General features: G+C 42.1%; 1 protein-coding gene across 4 annotated transcripts in view; it reads right to left on the bottom strand.

The window, feature by feature from the left end:
* The window catches only part of NHS (NHS actin remodeling regulator), a 331,511-nt gene that overhangs the window by 49,359 nt on the left and 258,983 nt on the right, over positions 1-23,169 (bottom strand). Inside the window, exon 1 of one of the 4 annotated variants that reach the window (XM_061627222.1) lies at positions 9,941-10,061. The exons of the other annotated variants lie outside the window; for them this stretch is intronic. Within the exon in view, the coding sequence (XP_061483206.1) occupies positions 9,941-9,962 (22 nt within the window). The 5' untranslated portion in view covers positions 9,963-10,061. Of the gene's footprint in view, positions 1-9,940; positions 10,062-23,169 lie in introns of those variants that run through there. 4 annotated transcript variants of the gene reach the window in all.

The following is a 23,169-nucleotide window of genomic DNA, read 5'->3' as shown; positions in this document are numbered from 1 at the left end:
TGAATCTAGTGAAGATAATGTGATATACACTTTTTGCGTTTGAGAATGTTCAATTTCACGTTCTGACAACTCAGTAAACAGTCTGTTTATTTCCAACAAATGCTCTGACATGGTTGCATCTCCAGATAAGCGCATCTGATACAATTTTCTGGCAAGATATATTTTAGAACTAGCAGTCTTTTTCACATGAATATTTTTCAAAGTTTCCCAGGTTTCCTTTGCTGTTACTGCGTCACGCACGTGCAGTAATTGAGAATCATCAATAGCAAGAACAATTAACGCCTTTGCCCTCTCATCCAGCCTTCTCCAATCTGCTGGAATTGGCACTACGGCGGGTGGGTCTTCTGCGATAGCTTTCCACAGGTCTTCTTTCACTAGAAAAGCCTGCATTCTCTGTTTCCAAGTGCCATAATTTTTCCCTGTCAGCCTTTCCAAGGGAATCCCGGCTGATAACGTAATAGACATACTTTCACTTTTCACAGTTCACCGCCTTTGTAATTAGAGCTTCTCACCTCTGTCCTTCAGTCAGTTATTCCCACGGCTCTCTCACAGCTTTCAGCTCAGCTTTCGGTTTCTCCGTCTTTCTGCTGTTTTACTTGCTGGTCTGCAGTTCTGGCTTTTCTCTGCCACTTTTCTGCAATCCTCAGCACCAGGTTACCATCAGCACCAGGTAACCATCCTCTGCTACCACTTGTTGGATGTTGTATCTGGCGCAAGCAGATGCCCAGGATGCAGAACAGTATAGTGACAGGCTAGATGCCAGTTGAAGCAATGAGCCGGACAAGCAATAAGTTTTAAGAGTCACTTTACTGACAATAGAATATATCACAAGCTCTCTCTCTGTACAAACTCCTCGACCCCCACACCAACTGGCCAGATCTGCTAAGTCTTATAGATAAGGCCAGCTGGTTGCCTTGGCTACTTGTCCTTGAGATCTGCACGGACTCTGTGCTTCTTGGCCTTGTAACTCTGCTGTGGAAAAATACATTCAGGCACTCTTTCTTTGCCAACAAACTTAAGGTTGTAAAAACAAGAAACTGTTAGAAACCAAAACTGACAGATTGGTCCATTCCTAGCCAAAGGCAGTCCACAATGCAAGACCACCCTAGTATACTTGGTGCTATGAGTAGTAACTGAAGATACAGGTAGATGATTATAAAGTTGTAGATGTTTGTGGATGATTGCTCCATATATATTTGCAGGCTTACTGCCCATACCTAACCTTGATTGCTGACTTGCATTATGACCCTACATATTAACCAATATCTAAGAGCAAACCATCTTCTATTGGACTCTACAGTCTGTTGGTCCTCCACCATGTATATCTAGGGTTCAGCTATATTACATTTCCAGAAGTGTCCTGTATCACTGGTCTATGTTCAGGGAAACTTGTATGAAGAGATAGTTGTAAGATTTGGCAACAATATAAAGTTGCAAAAAATGGTTACAAAAAACCCACCTTCCTTGCAGTAGAGGAATTACAAAAGATAACTGCCTACAATATCTGAAATTTAATTTCCTTAAACCATCTACATTCCTGACCTTAGTCTGGTGGCAATGCCACCAAGAATGGCATGGCCAAACTGTTTTTAGCACTTCTCATGCTTCTTGGCATCTCTGCTAAGGGTGCCAACAAACAGGGCAATTATAAAATAATGATACTGTTAACAATGTTTTCCTTTTGGAAAGGAAAGTGGTTTTCCCTCTGCTCAGTGCCCACCCACCCAATCTTCTCCCCTCCCTCCCCCCATGGTCAGTTTCACCTATCCTAACCATGATTGCACAGGAGTAAATCCCACTGCATTCAATAAGCATGCAAATGATCAAACCCACCCTACTCTCCCACTTCCTCCTGTTCCCTCCCTCCTGCCCCTCTCCTCCCCCCTCCTTTACAAATTTGCAGGGTAGTACAATATCTCAGAGAAGAGGTCAGGTCTCCTACTCCCTTGGTGCATTCACTGTAGCTGCACAATTTCCCTGCTTTTTAAAGTTTGATAGAAATATCTGTTGGCTATAGGTACGTTCTTAAACTGCAAGGGTTTTTTGCCTATTAGTGAATAATAATGTCCAAATGCAGCCCATGTTATATCTTGTTATAGGTTTGTGAATATTATGAGGCATCAAATCCTGCCAACAACTGGCTTTTGGGGTGGTGTATCTCAATGAACTACAAACAGTTAACAAGTCAGTTTTCAGATTCTTTAGAGGTCTAATTGTTTTTATTAAGAAACCTGCCATTAAAACAGGGTCAGGCAAGTTATCACCAATTCTGTCAGATATGTGGCTGTTCTTGCAACCTGGAGGAAAAGGAGGATATCTATCCAATTGTTTCCTCTATACAAGTTAAAATTTCCATTCAGGACGTTTGCAGATTGCCTACTCTTCCTCAAGGCTGAAACCTTCACAAAGCAGTATCACATCTTTTGCTGTGCTAACTGAATTCTGTATCAAAAGGCCCTATCCAAAAGGCAGCACTTTATTACATCTATTGAAAGTATCCTTTTGGGAAATAACTACAGACTTTGAAACTGCAGGAGTCAGAAGATGAAGCAAAATCCTGCATTTCATAACAGCAAAATGCAAAACTGCAGCACTATGCATGCATTAATTGCAGATCAACTGCCATAAAGGTTTTATGCCAATTCAAACACAATACCTGACAACGGAAGGAAGCAAGTTATGAGCTCAGTAGTCAAGTGATGAATATGCAGCCCTCAGTTTCCTGACCAAGGAATACCTCAAAACGAATGGCAAACCCTTGTCCATTTGCACACTGGCTGGGGTTGATGGGAGCTATATTCGAAAAGAGCTGGTGGGCACCAAGTTGGTGAAGGCTGAGCTAAAAATGAGTCCATAAGCAGAATAAAAATACATCTAGTGAGCTGATGTATTTAATATGTCTATTAAAATATATTCGATGATATGCACCATGCCATTTACCAACAGTTACTGAACAGTGTCAAATGAGCTCCACATACAGAAAACAAAAAAACACTATGTGATACAGCCATAATTTTGAGGCTTATCGGGGCTTTCTTTGCCTTATAAATGAAATCATGAATGATTTTTTAAAAATTGAACCTCCACAAAAATCTGATTGAGCCACCTGGGCCAAACAGGAATAAGCTGCCTTGGGGTCCTGATTCACCCTGCAGGCCACGAGTTAGCCATCCCTGGTCTAAATTATATTAATTAATTTATTATATTAATTCAAGCCTTCATATGATCAAGAAAGGGTTCCCAGTTGTAGGATGGCTCGTAAGTGTGCTCTGCCAAATGTTCTTACCCACTTCATACCTTCTTAGTTAACAGGGGTCAAGTGCACATACCTGGGATGTGCACCCCAGGTCCACTCCCCATTTGACTTCTCCACACACACACATTTTTTTGAATGTCTCTGTCAGGGACAAGGATCTGTAATTTTAAAATTAGTTGGTGGGGATCAGGAATAAGAGTAAGACCTTAAGTTGGCAATCTATTTGAAAAGCATCATTTCCCCTTCACCCTGACTTTGATGGGAGGCAGGTCCCCTGTGATCCTTCCTTTGACTTCCCATCTCTCTTTATTCAAACATGTATGGCCTGTTTCTATGTATGTTTACTTGGAAGTAAGTCCCACTGACTTCAACAGGACCCGGTCCTAATTAGGGTCGCCTAGGATCAAAATCTTAATTTGTTGTTGTTGTTATGTGCCTTCAAGTCGATTATGACTTATGGCGACCCTATAAATCAGCGACCTCCAATAGCATCTGCCATGAACCACCCTGTTCAGATCTTGTAAGTAATTATGCAACTCAAAATTGTTTACATTTCTCAAATGCTTCTCCTGCCTCTCGCTCTTCGGGCAGTTCTTTATGTTGAGTTTTCAATTGTCATTAACAGAGCTGATAACCACAGGCTACAAATTGATTTGTTCTAGCTTGCTCCACTCAGGAAAGATTTGCATCCCAGACAGCTTATGGCAGGGACAGATAACCATTTTGAGTCCAAGAGTCACATTCTCTTCTGGGCAACCTTCTGGGGGAAACCTGCCAGGGATGGATGGAGTCAGAGGCAAGAGTGGGTGGAGCAATGGTTGTAAAGTTGACCTTTGTATCATATGCCAGTTTCAACACACTCCTCTCAATCCTCCATCCAGGCGAGTAAGAAGCATGATCAGAATTCAAAGGCATATGCAGCCAGGCAAAAACACTCATGGTCGGGGCAAAGCACAGCTGGTGAAACATATGGCCTGAGGAGAGGTGCCTGGGGAGAGTCCTGAGGATCAGACAGACGGGTGTGGAGGGCTACAATTTGACCTGCAGGCCTGAGGTTCCCCATCACTGGCCTATGGTCAAGATGAAAAGAAATGCTGGGCTAGGCTGTGGTATCAGGCTACATAAAGCAAAATACAAAGAAGGAATAAATGAATTTGTCCCTTACTCATTCTAATCCTATTATTTCTTGTGTTTCCAGAATTTAAGCATCGTGTCCCACCCTAGAAACCAAAATTATGAAATCACACAAAGAAAAAAAAGTTTACTTTGGCAGCTTCAATAATACCGGCAGGATTAATACCAAATCATTGAATGCTCACTATATAGGAAATGGTGGGATATATTTGTGCTTTTCAGGTTAAGCATGTCACCTTTTCATTCATAAAAGACAGCTAAAATCTTTCATCCCTCTGCCAGAATAACAGCACTTGATTGCCTGTGTTATCACACACTGTAGATAAGGAGGCTGGGCAGCCCCAGTCTGTTAGGATTCCATGTGCAACCACTTCCCCATAGCCAAGAGTCACTGGTATCCCAGCAACCCTTAACATTCCGTTCTCCATGGATTGCCAGATCAAAGTATAATTACAGCCCTCATTTGGAAGATGCATTTAGATAGCCTGTGCCATGCCAAAATAAATAAAATCAATGAGTGCTAAGATTCCATTGTTATAAACATCTGTATGTATCAGACACTTACATGACCTCCTACCTTATGGAAAGATTTGTTACTTCTACAGCATCTCCCTTCTTCACATCTATGGTTGATGCTAAATGTTTGAATGTGGTTAGAACATAAGAAGATTCCTGCTGGATGAAATGCAAGGTCCATCCAGTCTAGCATCCAATTTCCAAAAGTGGCAAGCCAGATGACTCTGGCAGCCCACAGCTGGGCACAAAAGAAACCGTCTTAGAATGATAGAACAGTAGAGTTGGTTCCAGTGAGTCCAACCCCCTACTCAATGCAGGAATCCAACTTAAAGCATACCCAACAGGTGGCTGTCTAGCTGCCTCTTGAATGCCTACAGTGTTGGAGAGCCCTTCACCTCTGCAGGTAATCAGTTCCATTGTCATACCGATTGAACAGTTAGGAAGTCTTTCTCCCACTGTCTTCCCCAAACCCACCACAACTAGCATTCTGAGGTATACTACCTCTGAACCTGGAGGTTCCGTTTAGGTATCAGGATTAATACTCCTTGATAAAGCTGGCCTCCATTTATTTGACAAGTCTCAGGAAAAAGCTAGCAAGTCAGTGAGGGACTTTATCAAAAGCTTTTTGAAAGTTTAAGTATATGCCTACCCACATGCTTCTTTGACACTCTCAAAGAACTCTAAAAGGATAGCTAGACAGGACTTATCCTTACAGAAGCCATGTTGGTTCTGCTTCAGCAAGACTTGTTCTTTTATATACTTTTCCAGAACAGATAACAAGCTAACTGGCCTGTAATTTCCCAGATCCATCCTTGATAACTTTTTTAAAAAGTGTGTTACATTGGCCACTTTCCAATACTTAGGTATGGAAGCTGATCTTAGGGATGTTACATTTTTTGTTAGAACATCAGCTGTTTCACATTTGAGTTCTCTAAGAACTCCATCCTTGTGATGTGGTGAACAAAAGGGCTACTTCCCCCCCCTCCAAATTATGGGCAGGAGAATCTCCTGGCAAGGTAAAACACCACGAGCCTGGTAAGAGAAAAATCTTGAATTCTTAATCTTTTTTATCCTTTTCTTTCTTTCTGCTTTTTAAAATACCACGCAAACTCTGGTTTCCTTAAATAAACACTATTTAGCTCAACTTCTAGTCTTCCTCCTTGTTTACTATAACTAATACACCTTACTCCCAAGCGGATTCACACAGCTCTACAACATCCTAGTCTATCACACCACACCAGTTAACATATGTAAGATGCAACAGATTATTTCAGACATCATGCTACAGAAAACCATCCATTGCTTAGCAGCGCTGTGCTCCCTTGCTGTGTATTGCTGAACAGTAGGAAGGTCCCAGGTTCAACCCATGGTGTCTCAAGACTGGGACAGACCCCGGCCTAAAACCGTGGAGAGCTCAGCATTGTCAGTGTAGACCATGCTGAGCTAGATGGGTTAATGGTGGGACTCAGTAGAAGGCAGTTGCCTATTCCTATGAAATGACATATTTGTATATACAACGGTATGTGTGTTGGGGGACAACAAGTGCAAACACCCAAATACAAAATGCAAACTTTGGTATGGTAAAGAGGAGCAAGCAAATCCACTCTCAGGCTTCAATACTAAGCCTAGTTACCTACCGTTTACATGCCACTTATTGTCTGTAGTTGGTGCTGTACAGTCTTTCCCTGTGTTAGCAATTCACATGACAGAGAGTAACATTTAAGCACTTTTTTGTTGGTCTAAATGTGCGGAATCAGGTCCTCCATGGCAACAGTGATTGTAAATAATTTGTCAAATTTAACTGAGTGGGACTTATGACCATTATATATATTGCAAAGAATGAGGTGATGGACTGAAGTGGCCAAATTCAGACTATACCACCATTACAGATAGGGGGTGCATTTTTTCAATGTTCTGCCATATTAAAAACCATCACCACAAAAATGTCTGTGCATGCAATAAGCTAGGATCTAAGCTAGGGATGGGTGAGAATTTTGATTCATTTTGCATTTCAAGCAGAATTTATCAAATTTCAATTTGTGAAACAATATGAGAACTGAAACACAGCCATCCTTTGAAATTTGCCCTTATTAGCATTTTGGAATGCAGTTCGCCAACTAAACAACATTTACAAAAATGCGTATATTAGGGGGAAGTGTGCATAAAAATGAATACACAAGTGAAAATAACATGCAAAAAGGCATGAAATGATGAGAAAAGGCTTGCAAAAATGTGTACCTTTGTCAAAACTGTCTACAAAAATGTGTTTGGAGAAATCTGCAGTAAAATAGTGGAGAATTTTTTTTAAAAAACCCCACAAATCACTATAGAAATGTAGAGAACTGAATTTAACATGGGAAAAATCAGAAATTGAGAGAACTGAAATTGACAGATCTTTCCATCCCTAATCTAAGCTAAACTTTTCTGCCCGACAAGCTACTTTACATCCCATAAGTTGTTTATTTTTAACAAAGGGGACCACTGAAAAATATATTCCACTCACTGAAGTGATTCAGTCCTCAGGCTACTACTTCACACTGCATAATGTGTAGAACAGCTCTTACACCCAAGTAAACTTGTTCAAGAGCTGACAGTAACCCTTCTACTAGTGTCCCTACAAATGGATACCTTGCTGAATATCACTACAAAAACAACCTATATTTCTTTAAAAATGTTAATTACCCGGGCAACTATGGCATCTCAAGGTATAGAAAATACATAATTTCTAAATATGTATTTCCCATGTAATGTCCATCCACAAAGGCCTTAACCTAGAATGACTTCTTTCTTTAAAGGTACAGTACTCAGCTAAGAGGCTCTTAGCATCCAATGGGCACATCCTAGTAGCTGGTTTTTGATTTCTTTTGCATATGTTGGCCTTAAACTTTTGCACATTTCTGCATTTCTCACCTTTCCAATATGTGCTAGTGAGCAACCTCAGTTATGGTTGCTGCAACACCAGTTACAGCAGCAATACACATCTGTTGTACTCAACCCACACACCCTCTGCATTTGATCCTTTTCATCAACAGGATCATGAAGAAGCAAATCTAGAATATCGAGTAGCAAGAACTCGTCTCATCAATGTTAAAAATAACTCAAACAGCAAGGACACTTAAAGTGGAGAACACTCCTGTCTGAAACCCTGAAAAGCTGCTGCAAGCCAGTATTAATAATACTGAGCCAGATGGACCAATTAAATGGGCTGATTTGGTATAAGGCAGCTTCCTTTGTCAAGACCCAATGCCATTTTTTCCACCAACAGGTGTCTATACAGTGTCATAACTGTGAGAGAACATCATCTAGTGTTTATAGTACTCCTCCATCACAGCTAGATTAATTATTCCATATTCCACATACAAATTACCTAATTTATGAAAGTAGTAATACAGATCATTTATACACAGAGGTATGAAAATCACAAGGAAGTGAAAGTCTCTTTGACTAAGGATAGCATATGGAAAAAGAAAAAATAATAATTTTGCATTATAAAGGTAGGTGTCCTCAGAATCCATTATTATCCCTTCCTTTCCCACACACAGTCCTGCCCTCTGCCATCAGCCATCACACAAACACACTTTCCCCTTATTGTTTCTGTTATAACCCCCAAATAACAAAAGATGTGCCTCCATATAACAGGAATCTGAAAGCTAAGCTAATGAACTGACCATTTAAATGTTTTATCTTCCAAGGGCAACTGAGGATATGAGAAGGGAATGATTAGGGGGCATTCACTCCCTGTCATACAATGCACCATACTGCAGAAAAAAGATTTTACTGTGGCATGAGCCACTAACATCATAATCACAGCATAGCTAGCCATCAATTTGAGCATGTTCACTCAATGAATTTCACAACCTTTTCCAAAATTTTGTACCCTGGATAGGTGGTATTTGTCAATCATGATCACTGCCACCATTTCTTACTGTGCTCAGAATTTTTCTCTGTGCCTTTTGCATTCTTGGGAAGGAAAAACAACAACCACCCAACAACCCCATCCTAACTTCTTAGTTGCTCCTGACATAAATTGGCTGGCATTTTCTGTAGCAGATGTATCAGGAGTTCCTAGTAAGAAACAACAATGCAAATCCAGCTGTGCTCAATTAGTCAGCTCTGTGACTTTGCAGAGTAAGAAGCAAGCAGATATATCTCTCGGCAAGAGGTGTAGATAGGATTCAACAACAAGTTTTTAACATCGGAACCAAGCTTACAGAGCAGACATTAGTAGACAGTCCAAATAATGTAAAAAGCAAACAAAATCACTTTTAATGAAGAATCAAGAAAAGTAGCAGAAGTACAAAAAAGACCAGCACCACTTAGCAACTGCCCACCATCTTGGCTCAGTCATTCTATCTTCTATGGCTTTTTATTTTTACACTCTTAATACACACCAAAAATGACATGAATATTGCATTTTATTTGTAGGCTGAAGCAAACAGAATATACCAGGTATGTGGCTGAATGGCCAAAGGACAGCCTCACCTTTGATACCCTTTTATGAAAGGGCTGGGGAAAGAAACCGGCTCAGGGGAAAGGGGCCAGCATAGGTAGCACTAATTTAGATGATTAGAATTGTTCTATTAAAAACACTAAAAAAGAAATACATTTTTCTCAATGATTGATAAAACTCTTTTTTTCCCTATGGCTTTTTTTTTTAAGTCATATTTAGTGTCATTTCTTTGAGCTTTTAACCCCCAAATAATTTTCCTTCCACCTGCAATTGGAAAAGTACAGCTTTGTTCCCATGCCAGAGATCTCTTAGTGCCAGCTAGCTTCTACATCTGTATACCTTGCTAGTAAGGGCAAATGCTGCACACTAAACTCTTACAGCCAGTGGCAATGATTCATAGAGAAAACATTACTATTACTGCTAAGATATACTTACAATACAACACAAGGGATTTTTAAAAAAAGAAGCCACAAGCAAGCAATGCTATCAAAGTCACATTAGTGCTTTTTAAAAAGCACACATTTGATTTAACCAGAATAAAAGGATGAGAAGGAATGGTCTATGTAGGAAATAAAATGTATTACCATTAGGGGAACTCCCAGTCATTTAGATTCTCCAGTCAATGTTTAGAGTCACCCAGAGATTGCAGCTTTTCCTTTTAAATTCATTCCCCAGCTGTGTAAGGAATTAGTTAAAAATGACGTCACTGCTGATCAACTCACTCCCTTTCCTAGTCCTCATCCCCATTCACTTGCCAAAAGAGCTGAAGCTGCTACTCTTGTCATCCCGAGTTGGCCAATGAAATGGGACTATCCAAGTTCCCGGTTCTGCATCTGGCCATGTCAGTGCAGTACTGCAAAAGTGCATTTCTTCAAAGTCTCCTGCAGCATCTTGTTGCTAAAATGCAGTGTCAAGAGGTTCCATAAACAGAGATCCCTAATCACATGATGTACAGAATGTTACAGAGGCACACAGATTATGCCATGCCAAATTAATCTTTAAGAAGCAGTGAGAGAAAACAACCTTACATGGATGCTGCCTGTGTGTGTGTGTCCTTTCTTAAATTCTTTCTGTGTGTGTGGTTTTTTTCACCGTCTTGCATCGAGACTGCAATCTATCTTTTTTTATCCTCCTCTCCTCTGAATATTACATCACCAGTACATGATTCCAACTCTACTATCAAAGTGAGGGGAAAAATAATTCTGAATGGGAGCTACCTGTGGTGAGGTCATCTATTGAATTCAAGGGATGCCAAAGTCTGAATCCCTGCAGTTCTACACAAAGACATAGCCTGACATAGCACTGCTTGGGTTATATAACCTTGCATTTGCTGAAAGGCGAGGCATCTAATTGTTATGCCATTTCAACCAGATTCATTTTCTTGTCACCACAAGCTGTGCAAAGACGTACTAGCTGCAAGCAATACATAGATCTGTCCAGACCATTCCTCTGGAACATGCATATGATATTCAGCATTCTGTAGCTGCATTTAGCATTCCTTGCCTCTCTTGTCTGCTGAGAAGACGTTGCAGCAAAATCCTTTGACCAGCAAAGCTACAAGCAAAAGAAGCCGGCTTGCTAGCACACTGCAGAAACACTTGGTACCGTCCCATGCCCCCTGCCCTCCTAAGCCTTCGTTCTCTAGCATTACTAAGGGGACCTTCACAAAATAATTTCATTGCTGATTCTCTCACTCCAGAGTAGCCAGCTATATGGCACCCTCTCTACAGCCACAAACTCTCTACAGCCGCAAAGCAGGCCAGCCACAAAGCAAGGCCTGCTGCATAGCTAGCTGGCCTGTATGTTGCTATGGGCACCCATTCCCCGCCCCCCTCCAATCCATACCTGTGTATCTTCTCCTTGGGTAACGCTGTAGCTTGTATTGGGAATTGCCCGTCCCCGATGTGGCCAGGCACTAAACATCCTTGATAAGCCTCAGTGACCTAATGGAGGGCAGGTACTTGATTCTCCATCCTCTCTCATTCCCTCTCATGCTAGCAGCAGCAGCAGCAGCAGCACAGTCAGAGTCAGAAGCAGCGGCGGCGGTAGCAGCAGCAGCAGCAGCTGTATCACTGCCAGGAAAAGGGAATCACTATTTGTGTATGTATACACTCGGTCTGTGCAAATCTCTTTGAAGCTATTTATTTGTGGTATATAGTCCCATTTTACTACAGTGTAGATCACTAACATGGCTCTGTTGTGTGTGCATTAACGTTACTAACAGAAATCAAGCATTACATTGGGTATGTGTCGAGAGTTTTGTTTGGGGAGTTCAGGCATTTCAAGAGAAATGATTTACTGATTAGGTATATCAGGGGTTGGAGAACCTGTGGCCCTCCAGATGTGTTTGGATTCCAACTCCCATCAGCCTCCACAGGAGTTGTCACCCAGCAACATCCAAAGGGCAAAAGGTTTCCCATCGCCCAGCTATTTATACACACCATGAAACAGATAAATAACAATGTAGGTATATAACAACAGCCTTGCAGCTAATTACTGAGAGTCTGGTTCCACCACCACCACAGCTTTCAATTTGCTTGTTGTCCCCTCCTTTCTTCCTCTTCTCTCTGTTGTTGCTTCTTTTGGTCCAGGTTGGGGAGATTAAGCCCTCATCTTTCCTCTACAGTGGGAAGGCAACAACAGACCCAGTGACCTTCTAGTTCCAGGCTCCAACTTCTCTTGAACATGGAAACTCCAAAAGGATTGGTAGTAAAGCTCAATTGCACTGAATGTGTCCCTCCTTTCTTTTTAACAGAGGGAAGAGAGGTGCAAAGATGGCTTCCCTGCCTTTGTTTCTCTCAAGACTATTTATTTATTTATTAAATTTATATCCTGCCCTTCCTCCCAGAAAGAGCCCAAGGTGGCAAACAAAACACTAAAAATACTCTAAAACATCTTAAAAACAGACTTTAAAATATATTAAAACAAAACATCTTTAAAAACATATTAAAATAAAGTATCTTTAAAATCTTTTTTTAAAGATTTAAAAGCATCTTAAGAAGCAATTCCAACACAGACTCAGACTGGGATAAGGTCTCTATGTACTGAAAGGGGAAGGAAGAGAATTGAGATGGTACCTGCCTAATATTTAAGGGGAGGAAATTCCAAAGGGTACGTGCCACTACACTAAAGGTTCGCTTCCTAATTTGTGCGGAACAGACCTCCTGAGAAGATGGCATCTGCAGAGTGCAGTGATTGACTGGATATATAAGGGGTAAAACAATCTTGAACTTGGCCTGGTAGCTAATTCTTTCAGCAGCGGGGTGACATGCTGGCAATACCCTGCCCCGGTGAGCAGTTGTGGCACCGCATTTTGCACCAGCTGCAGCTTCCAGACCAACCTCAAGGGCAGCACCATGTAGCGTACATTACAGTAATACAGTCTGAAGCTTATCAGTGCATGGACAACAGTGGTCAAGCTATCCTGGTCCAGAAATGGCCACAGCTGTCTTACCAGCTGAAGCTGGTAAAAGGAACTCCTAGCCACTGAGGACACCTGGGCCTCTAGTGCCAAGGATGGATCCAGGAGCATCCCCAGATTATGAACCTGCTTTTTCTGAGGGAGTACGACCCCATCCAAAGCAGGCAACTGACCAATTATCCAAACTTGGGAACCGCCAATCCACAGAGCCTCCATCTTGCTAGGATTTAGACTCAGTTTCTTGGCCCTCATCCAGCCCACCACTGAGTCCAGGCACCGGTCCAGGGCTTGCACGGCCTCTCCCAATTCAGATATTACAGAGAAATAGAGCTTTGTATCATCAGCGTACTGCTGACACCTTGCCCCAAACCTCCTGATGACCACTCCCAGGGGCTTCATATGGATGAATTTAATGGAAATGCCGGCAGAGATCCTCATGCCCTTGACACATACAGTGAGATAGGGAGCTGTGTCCCCACCAAGCACCCCACTAAGTCTAAGTTTGACTGAGAGGGAGGAGAAAAACTCATCACTCCCTTGGCATGCTGTTCACAGATACCCCTTTCTCTTTTTCCTACATTAAGAGCCACTGACCCTTCAAGGCAGTCATTCCATAACTCTTTGGTCACTTGGGGCAATGGATTAAAGCACCTGTGAAGTGCAAAAACTGTATACTACACTAAAAAAATTGGCTAGTATCTTTCCCCCCCAGTTTTATTTGGGCTTAAATGGGAGAGGGGAACGGGCAACATACTGTCCCGCCCCCTGGTATCCCTGAGTACATTGGCTCCACTTCAGACCCTATTGCACTGAGAAAGCACTTAAAATCCTCATTGCAAACTGGAACTCTGAGAAGGCGGGAAGGTCTGATGTGGAGATGGCAGGCACAGGGATGTTGTGGGGAGGGCTTGTACTTGGATCCCTGCCCCCTCTCCATTTTTAGCTCACATGTAAGTAAGTAAGTAAGTAAGTAAGTAAAATTTAATTTTTGTGTCGCCTATCTGGCTGAAGCCACTCTAGGCGACGTACACATTGAAATTGATAAAATACAATATAAATACAGAATAAAATACAATGCAGTCAACCATAACCATTTTAAATAGCAGCAGTATAGAACAATGTAGGGCAATCAATAAACAATTTAAAACAATCATGGAAAAAATTAGCCCACTCCGGGGATCCCGAAGGCCTGTCCAAAGAGCCAGGTTTTTAAGGCTCGGCGAAATGTATCCAGGGAAGGGGCATGGCGGAGATCGAACGGGAGGGAGTTCCAGAGAGTGGGGGCCGCCACTGAGAATGCCCTCTCTCTAGTCCCCACCAACCTAGCTGTTTTTGTTGGTGGGACTGAGAGAAGGCCCTGTGTGGCTGATCTAGTTGGGCGGCTTAATTGGTGGTGCTGGAGGTGCTCCTTCAGGTAAACTGGGCCGAGACCGTATAGGGATTTAAAGGTTAACACCAACACCTTGAATTGGGCCCGGAAAACAACTGGAAGCCAATGTAGATGAAATAATACTGGCGTGATGTGATCACGGCAGCGGCTGTTTGTAAGCAAACGAGCTGCCGCATTCTGCACCAGTTGTAGTTTCCGGACTGTTTTCAAGGTAACCCCACGTAGAGCGCATTGCAGTAGTCTAATCGAGAGGTGACCAGGGCATGTACTACCAGTGGGAGCTGATGAATTGGGAGGTAGGGTTGCAGCCTCCGTATGAGGTGTAGTTGATACCAAGCTGCCCGGCTCACTGCCGAAATCTGAGCCTCCATGGACAGCTTGGAATCAAGAACAACCCCGAGGCTGCGGACCTGATCTTTCAGGGGAAGTCTCACCCCATTAAGCTTCAGGTCAACAACACCCAACCTTCCCCTGTCACCCACAAGTAGCACCTCGGTTTTATCAGGATTGAGCTTCAGCCTGTTCCTTCCCATCCACCCACTCACGGATTCCAGGCACTTGGACAAGGTCTCCACAGCCAACTCCGGTGAGGATTTAAAAGAGAGATAGAGCTGCGTGTCATCAGCATATTGGTGACACTGCAGCCCAAAACTCCTGATGATGGCTCCCAGCGGTTTTACATAGATGTTAAATAGCATGGGAGAGAGGATAGAACCCTGTGGCACTCCACAAGTGAGGGGCCAAGGGTCTGAAACCTCATCCCCCAATGCTATCTGTTGGTGCCTGTCAGAGAGAAAGGAACGGAACCACTGTAAAATAGTGCCTCCTATTCCCAATCCCTCCAGGCGATCCAACAGGATACCGTGGTCGATGGTATCAAAAGCCGCTGAGAGATCTAGGAGGACAAGAAAGGTGAATTCTCCCCTGTCTAATGCCTTCCTCATATCATCCACCAGAGCGACCAAGGCTGTTTCAGTACCATGTCCAGTCCTGAAACCTGATTGGTATGGATCCAAATAATCAGTTTCATCCAAGTGTGCTGACATGCACCTAGGGGAACACCTGATTAGGGTTCAGAGAATTGTTGGATGAGAACTATAAATTGGAATTGTTTTTAAAGATGTTGTCAAAGATTTTTTAAAGATGTTTTTGTTTTTAAGATGTTAGTGTTTTATCGCTTGCTTTCCTCACAAAAAGCGAGGGGAAGAGCAAGACAATGGTCTTGGCACTGATTTATTTATTTTATTTATCTATTATTACATTTAGATCCTGCCCTACCTCCCAGAAGCAGCCCAGGGCAGCAGACAAGAGCCCTACTCAGCAGTTTCCCCCCACCCGCAGACTGTAGGTAGTTGCTCATATGTTCTGGAAAGTTCTGTAAGAATTCCACACCCACAGTCAAACTAACCTTTCATTTCTCTCCTTGCAACAAAACTGATTTTCAGCATTTTTGTTTTCTGCTTATGTTATTAATAATAAATTAAATGTATGTTCCATTCTTCATCCTGGAAGCAACTGTACATCATCTTCTGTATTATACAGCCACAAGAGTGTACTACACTAGTATAGCCAGCATGGATTTTTTGCATTCCGCAATTAAAAATACCCCCACATGACATTTCTGCTGCTTCCCATAAGCTCCTTTCAAAACAAAACCTTACAAAATGTACAGTCCTGAACTCAGAAATGCTTGCTAAACAACCCTTTAAGTTTTCATGGTGATACACAAAACATCCAGAGAGAATTGAGAGTTCAAAGTGTAAAAACAAGAGGGAAAAAATGCAGACCTCTGTTGGACTTTTTTCTGTCAGTGGTCTCATAATTTGTTGAAATTAATTAAAAATCAGTCATGTTCACAGAGTACCTGTAATCCTATTCCTGACCTTGCCCCATACTCTGACCTTCATCTTCTGCAGTTTGAAAGTTACAAAAAGGCATGGCTGATTTTTAATTAATTGAAGAAATTTAACATTGAAGTCTTATTATAGTGCTGGGCATGCTCAGTAACTGATTGCTCTCTCTTGTAACTGATGTACAAAGGACCATTGTACACCCACAAAGATGGTTGCTCCAATGTTATATTTGATGGGACGGCAGCCATTTTTTGTATGTACAATGGCCCTATGTACATACAATTATTCACTAATAGGGAAAAAAACACCTTGCGGTTTAAGAACGTATCTATAGCCAACAGATATTTCTATCAAAATTTAAAAAGCAGGGAAATTGGGCAGCTATAGTGAATGCACCAGGGGAGCAGGAGACCTGACCTCCTCTCTGAGATACTGGATTGCCCTACAAATTTGTAAAAATGCAACCACCATTTGGGTTGGTCTTTCACAGTCCAATCCACTTCCTGTGTAGCTTGGAAGAATTTGATAACATGTGCCTCTGAGCATATGGTGAGTGGTGGCAACACCTGCAATCTGGACTACATCTCCAAAGATGAAGAATTAACATCGACTGAGCTATGCAACTGAAAAAGACAGCTGGTATTGCCCATCCCACTGCTTTAGGCCATTCAACGTCTGTTTTTCTGACAGGGAGATTAATATTTCTGCAGGGAAAAGCGCATCATATATACTAACTGTGAATTCATTCTCTGAGTATGGATCCTTATGTTGTCAAAATGTTACTATCCATGCACAAGTAGGAGGTATCAACAGACTTGGGAGAACCCCCAAGGCAGAAGTACAAAAAATCTATTTTAAAAACTTTAAGATGGCAGAAACAGGACAGTCCATTGATGATTGAGCATGGCCCGAGGCCACAGAACACTGACTATCTTTTGGGGGGCAGAATGCAAAAAACAGGGGGGAAGGGCAAATAAAATTGAGAATCTGGGAAAAGGGCTGGCTGTCAGGAATCCTGAATAGCATAAGATGGCTGTTAATGCAATTGATCCCATCCTCGTCACTCTTTCCATAAAGGATGGTGACCAAAAACACCTTATTTAGAACAAATTCTAACAATCATGAGAAAAAGCCCACCGGAAATCTATGTCCTCAGCTGCGTCAGGGCCTGGTTTGTCAAGCTTTATGTAAGATCTCAACTGGAACCCTGGTGAACTGTCTGGAACATACATAAAACATAGATTTGACTCCCCAACATTACAAATAGCAGCACTCAGGGCCAGCACCAGACTGCAGTGGGCCCTTGAAGGCAGTGGCGGCATTACTCCCACCACAGCCAGGGACATAAATAGACCCAACCACATCAGCCGATTAGAACTCTGCATGTGCATGCCTACTATCAACCAAGATGGGGGGGGTGTTGACATTCCAGGCACCATCTTGGGTGATAGTAAGCATGTGCACACAGAGTGCTGATGTGACAGCACAGCACTGCAGGAAGTTGCACAGTCAGACCACACTGGCGGTGGGAGGTCTGTTGCCTGGAAGGTAGCTCCCACTCCACAATCTGCAGCAACATTGGATCATAGGGCACACATTCTATGATCCGATGCTAGCTTGGATTATGGAGCAGGAGCTACACCACTCAGCCCCAACAGCAGGAACCCCTCTCAGCGCCAGGGACCCTTGGCTAGTGCCCAACCTGGCCGCCAGCTGGCGTTAGGCCTGGCAGCACTCTACAGTGCAAGAGTTTGTTGTGCTTCACAATATGTGGGGGATAGTGGCAACTGTTGAGCTTAATTTTGTTTGCCTCAGATCCAAATTGGATGTGTGGGCCAAACACATATTTGCCCTGTTGATGTATGACATGAACACGGGAGGGGTCAACTTATTATTTACACAAAAAATAATATGGAGAAGGCAAAGTGAGGGAAACATACCCTTGCCTCACCATGCCAGGCTCCTTAGCTGGAACCAATTTTTTCTATGACATCAGAGGTAGGCTAGGGAAAACTGTGGAAAAGCAGCATAGTGGAGCAAACTAAGGAAGTGAAAGGGTTTGTGGTCCCCTCTCCATTAATTTCTTCTTGGGTAAAAAACAGACCATCACTCCTATCCCGATTGTGAAGTGGGCAAACATGGGTTTAATTAACATAGCCACACACAGTGGCCCCTCATGTCTCATTTGACTAATTTAGGGGAAACAGGGCAAGCCACGTAAAATACACTGCTCTGACCCTCAACACCTTGCTGACACTCCCAACCTCTCAGCTTCTGCCGCCAAACGCAGCCATCTCACTCTGCCTAATGGTAGGGCTGCCCTTGATAGACTTAGAGCAAAAGAAATAAGTGAGTTACTCTTCAGAAACTGAGGCCTCTCTTAGACCACTTTTGGCTTTCTTATAAACTATTGTCTGCCTCTGCTTTTGAGTTCCAGTTTGCTTTGAAGTATTTATTAATTGTGATTTTAAAACTTAGATTTTATCTATGCCTGGAGACAGACAATAATTTTCAGAGAGTTGAAAGTCATTTGAGAGTACAGATGTGCTAGAATTCCACCCAGTTTGGATTTGGTACCTAATTTTCCATTAGTTCATTTATTCTCTATCATTGCAGATTGGATTTTTACATAGCAATTTTCTGCAGCTATTTTCAAAAAGTTTTTTTTAAAAAATCCTCCTCTAAAACATTGATATTAGGAACAATAATTTTGACATTTTCCTTCATTTATCAATATTTCCTTTCAAAATATCACAATTTCCTTTCAAAATATTATTTCCTTTCAAAATATCGATACTAGTATCAACATTTTTGGGGAGGGAAAAATGGGTCAGTAAAAGCAGCGGAGAGCGAACAAAGAACAAACTCAAATAGATACCAGCCTGTTAGGTTGATGAAATTCTTCCAAAGTGGCACTGGCCAACGGATCCCATCCCTATTTTAGAGAAGCGTCACTTTCCATAGTGCAGACACATATTTATTGTGTCACAAGCTATCACCAGAATGAAAAATATACATAAAACTTCCAAGCTAGCCAGAATAACCACACAATGATATCAACCACACAAAATGAGACTCTTCTGCTGACATCAAACTTGGCTCACGCTATATTTAACTGTAGGCTATTTATAGTGCAGTTTTCAGCATTTGTGCCTAAGTGCACAAATGAGTGAATATCCACTGGAAGACTCTTCTGTTCTCCCCCCCCCCCAAACTATAATATGGATTATCTCACTGGGAGAGGATATAAAGGTCTTGCACTTTTTGATTAAGTAATTCTAATGTACTTGTGACCTTGGAAGTGGTTTGCTGTCAGTTGGTGCTTTCCCTTTGCCTTCTAATTCTGCATCTGAACCTACAGCACGCATATTAGCCAGGAGTTAAAGGGTGCCTGGCTGCATGCTCTTTTTCATGAAGAAGGAAGATATGAACTGTGAGTGATACAAAAAGCAAAAGTTTTCAGAGTCTGTTTTACTTTGAAATTAAATTATAGGAATAAGAACAACATGAGAAAAAACATATGAACAAGTAACAGGGAAAACAAGCAGATTGAAGAAGATGAAAAAAAGAAAAACAACAAAGGGGGAAGTTCATTCAGACAAAAAGGGACAAATGGCTGCTCAGATAGGATCAAGGATCCAGCCAGTTGCTTCATGCCCTCCATTACTCTCTGCCTCTGTCAGTGATCCAGTGGAGGTTAGCCCATTAGGGCAAATGGAGCACTGCCCTACCAACCTCAGTGTTAATTCCACCAAGCCCACCTGCCTTCTTACTTACAACCAGTCCAGAGGGTGTCCCTGGTTGTCTGCCTCCCCCTCTTTAGTCTCAACATTACCCTTGTAGAACTCAACAAGGGGGGAGGATGGGAACAAAAGTAGACTTTGTTGGCTTCATCTGTCATTGGCTCTGAGAAGTTCCACCCACTGTTGGCCTCCTTGCCATCGACCCAGTGGGCACCACCACCACTGCATCGCGCCTGTGAGATCTACATACTCTCTTGTTTATAGACCAAAAAGCTTCAGCACTGCATCCCTGACGAGCCCAGCTTTCTTCATTAGGGGAATTAATTAGGGGAAGGGCCGCAGCTCAGTGATAGAGTAACGCTTTGCATGGAGAAGGTCCCCGGTTCAATCCCTAGCGTGGCCAGATAGGACCGAGAATGTCTGCTGCCTGAAGAGCCGCTTCCAGTCAGTGTAAACAGTACTGAGCTAGATAGACCACCAGTGTGACTCTGTTTAAGGCAGTTTCCTATGTTCCTACATAGAAAAAATGGTACCTGTTATGAGAGAGCTGAGAAGCAGAGCTGGGCACGATAGGGGCTTCACTGAGAAGAACAAGCCTGAAGGTGCTGTCTTGGGAGAAAGGACTGCTGGGGTTGGTCAGTCAAGAGGTGGCTCTAAAGCCTCCCTGCCTTTGCATCTTTTGATATTGGCAGCTCTGAATTCAAGCACCCACAAGTTAACTAACCACAGGCCGCAGGCCACCAGCTGTTCAACCTTACCACAATGCTTAATTTCCTCCCTGTTGTTGTTAAACCATGATTAAGCTTTTGCATTCTATTCCAATAGGGGGGTGCATTTTATGCCGAACAAATAAGAGAGAATTACACAGGGGTAATTCAGTGGTTTTAATGTTTTAGACAGGGTCAGAATTGTATGTGGTTATGTTAATTGTGTTTTGAGGGGGTTGTATAAGTGAAAGCTGTCAAAAAAAGAAAGTTTTTAAAAATTGTATTATTACATTGGGGCTTTTAAGATCCTCTCCACTTTAATCAGGAATCCCCAACCTATGTGCACAAGAGGTACTGAAATAAGCAATGAAAAAAATAAGGCTCCACATTTTCAGCATCTACCAGTTATTCATCCCTCAATCTATGCCCCTCAAGATGCTCCTTCCTTTTGTCTGCCCAAATATGGACGGTGAGATCATCCCAAGGGAGAGAGTAAGGATTCCACAGGGAAATTGCAGAAGCCCCAGCATTGCCCAGAAAACATGTCACCTCCCATCTTTGAGCTCTGGTTGACAGATTAGACAAAGCAGAGTAATCTAGGGAGGTAATCTTAACTGGATCATGCTGCAGTTGCAAAGATGAGGCCTGTCCTTTGTACTGGGAGCTGAGCAAAAAAAGAATAATAATAAAAAATGCACATATATTTTTGAGCATATGATTGGAATGTGCCTTACAATGTTAACCTTGTGCTCCAGATATCATATTACTTTTGGAAACACTGCTATAGAAAGACTCCATGGTCATATAAATGCAGGTTTGAAGTTTGCAGATTTTAAGAGTTTTCCCCACAGAATTTTCAAATCCCAAATGTAAGATCGAAACTCAGTTAATACTGCCTTAATTGTGCATCCAGCATTCTGAAAAATAATACAGCTGTGAAAAGAAACAACTTTTCTCTTCTTGATTCTTTTTGTGAAATAGCTGGTTTGTTTACTTCAGGCCATACTCACTACTAAAGAATAGTGCTGATTTGCTAATTGCTACTCTCCTTACAAAGAGAGTCTCTGTTTTTATTGAAGCTGTTCTGGTTGGTATATGTTTTTTCGATGCTAAATTCCTTTGGGCTCTCTATAGTCTTTTCATTGGTCTGAGACGGTTCCCCCTTTTTGTGTTAGGTTCAGATAACGTGCTACTCATAACTTCTAAAAACAGAGAACTGTTACTTGCATTTAAAAACCATGTTTAGCTTTTATATAGCACTTCCCCTGAATGTTCATGTACACTATCTCAGTAACTCAGGTGTGGGGAACTTTTGGTTCTCCAGATGTTGCTGGATTACAACTCCCATTATCACTGACCACTGGGTCTGCATATCCAAATAGGCAGGGAAAGAACCCTGTCTGGGACCCTTGTCAGCATACACAGTACTGTGCCTTACAGGCCAATGGTCTGACTCAATATAACAGAGCTTCCTTGGTTCCAAATGAGAGAAATCTTTGGCTCTTCCCCAAACCTTCTGCATACGCCACAGGACTTAGTGAAGGTTAGAGGACGATGGTGGTGGTCATGGTGGTGACAAGCTCAAACAGAGGCTGGCTAATAAGCCAAGGCAATATTTGTGGACATCCTAGTTTACAGCCCATTATGCTACATCAGCTATGTACATCCCTGTATGTTACAATTTCAAATGACCTTTTTCAAATGACAATTTCAAATGAATAGATTTATGAAATGAAAATGTACAAATAAAAACACTGTATAACAATTAATATGAATGGGTGACACATGCAATAAATTCCCCAATGGATGACTCACAAATTGCAAAAATCCAGACCTTGGCGACTGGTCTTTTGGGGGAAAGAATGGAATCTGAACCAAAAGCACCCTTATTAAATGACTACACAGACAGGACTTTGATTAATAATGTGTTAATAGCAGTTCTCTTCCTAGACTTCACTATGTATTACATTTTGGCTTTGGGTTTATTGTTAGATCTGATGCTGAAGTGATGAACGACATCACTGAGTGGCTGACTATTACTATGTCCACTACTAGCAAACTCAGGTGCTGAATGACAGTAGTGATGTTATTCAAAATAGGGAACAAACAACATTGTATAATAAAAAATGAGAAATAAAACTGCACTGAGCATTTTCTTTGACTCCTTCTTGACCTTAGATGGGATGGATATTTTTTGTTAACTGAACACAGCATACCCAGGTTTTCAAACAAAACAAAACAATTTGGAGAAGTGCAGAAGTGGATTTCCTTTTCTGTATTTATTATGAGAATATCATCCCACCTTTTCACTCCAACAGCAGTGCTCCAGGTGGCTTGCAATATTTTAAATATATAAAAATAACAACAGCAGAGCAGGATCACAAAACAAACAACTCAGGAGGGGGACTAAAAGAGAAACCACACAGAAGGCAAACTGAATACTTGCTTCAGCAGAAGTATACACCTAGCAGTGAAACATCACAGGTGAAGGCGCAAGGCCGAGTTTCCAGAGCAGGATTTCCATAATCTGGTCACCATCACAGAGAAGGGCCTTTCCTTTGTTGCCACCACCAGCAGCACTGGGCCACACACAAGGGCCTCTGCAGCTAACTCCCAGCACCACAAAGTCTTTTCTCCAAACAAACCCAAGCTCCTGTCAGTTTCTGCCCAAAGTATTCTCCATAATAGAGTTCTAATAT

The sequence above is a fragment of the Rhineura floridana genome, chromosome 5 (genome assembly GCF_030035675.1).
Source record: "Rhineura floridana isolate rRhiFlo1 chromosome 5, rRhiFlo1.hap2, whole genome shotgun sequence".
NCBI classification, from domain to species: Eukaryota; Metazoa; Chordata; class Lepidosauria; order Squamata; family Rhineuridae; genus Rhineura; species Rhineura floridana.
The sequence above is the reverse complement of the archived record's forward strand: the minus strand, read 5'-3'. Positions and strand labels throughout refer to the sequence as shown.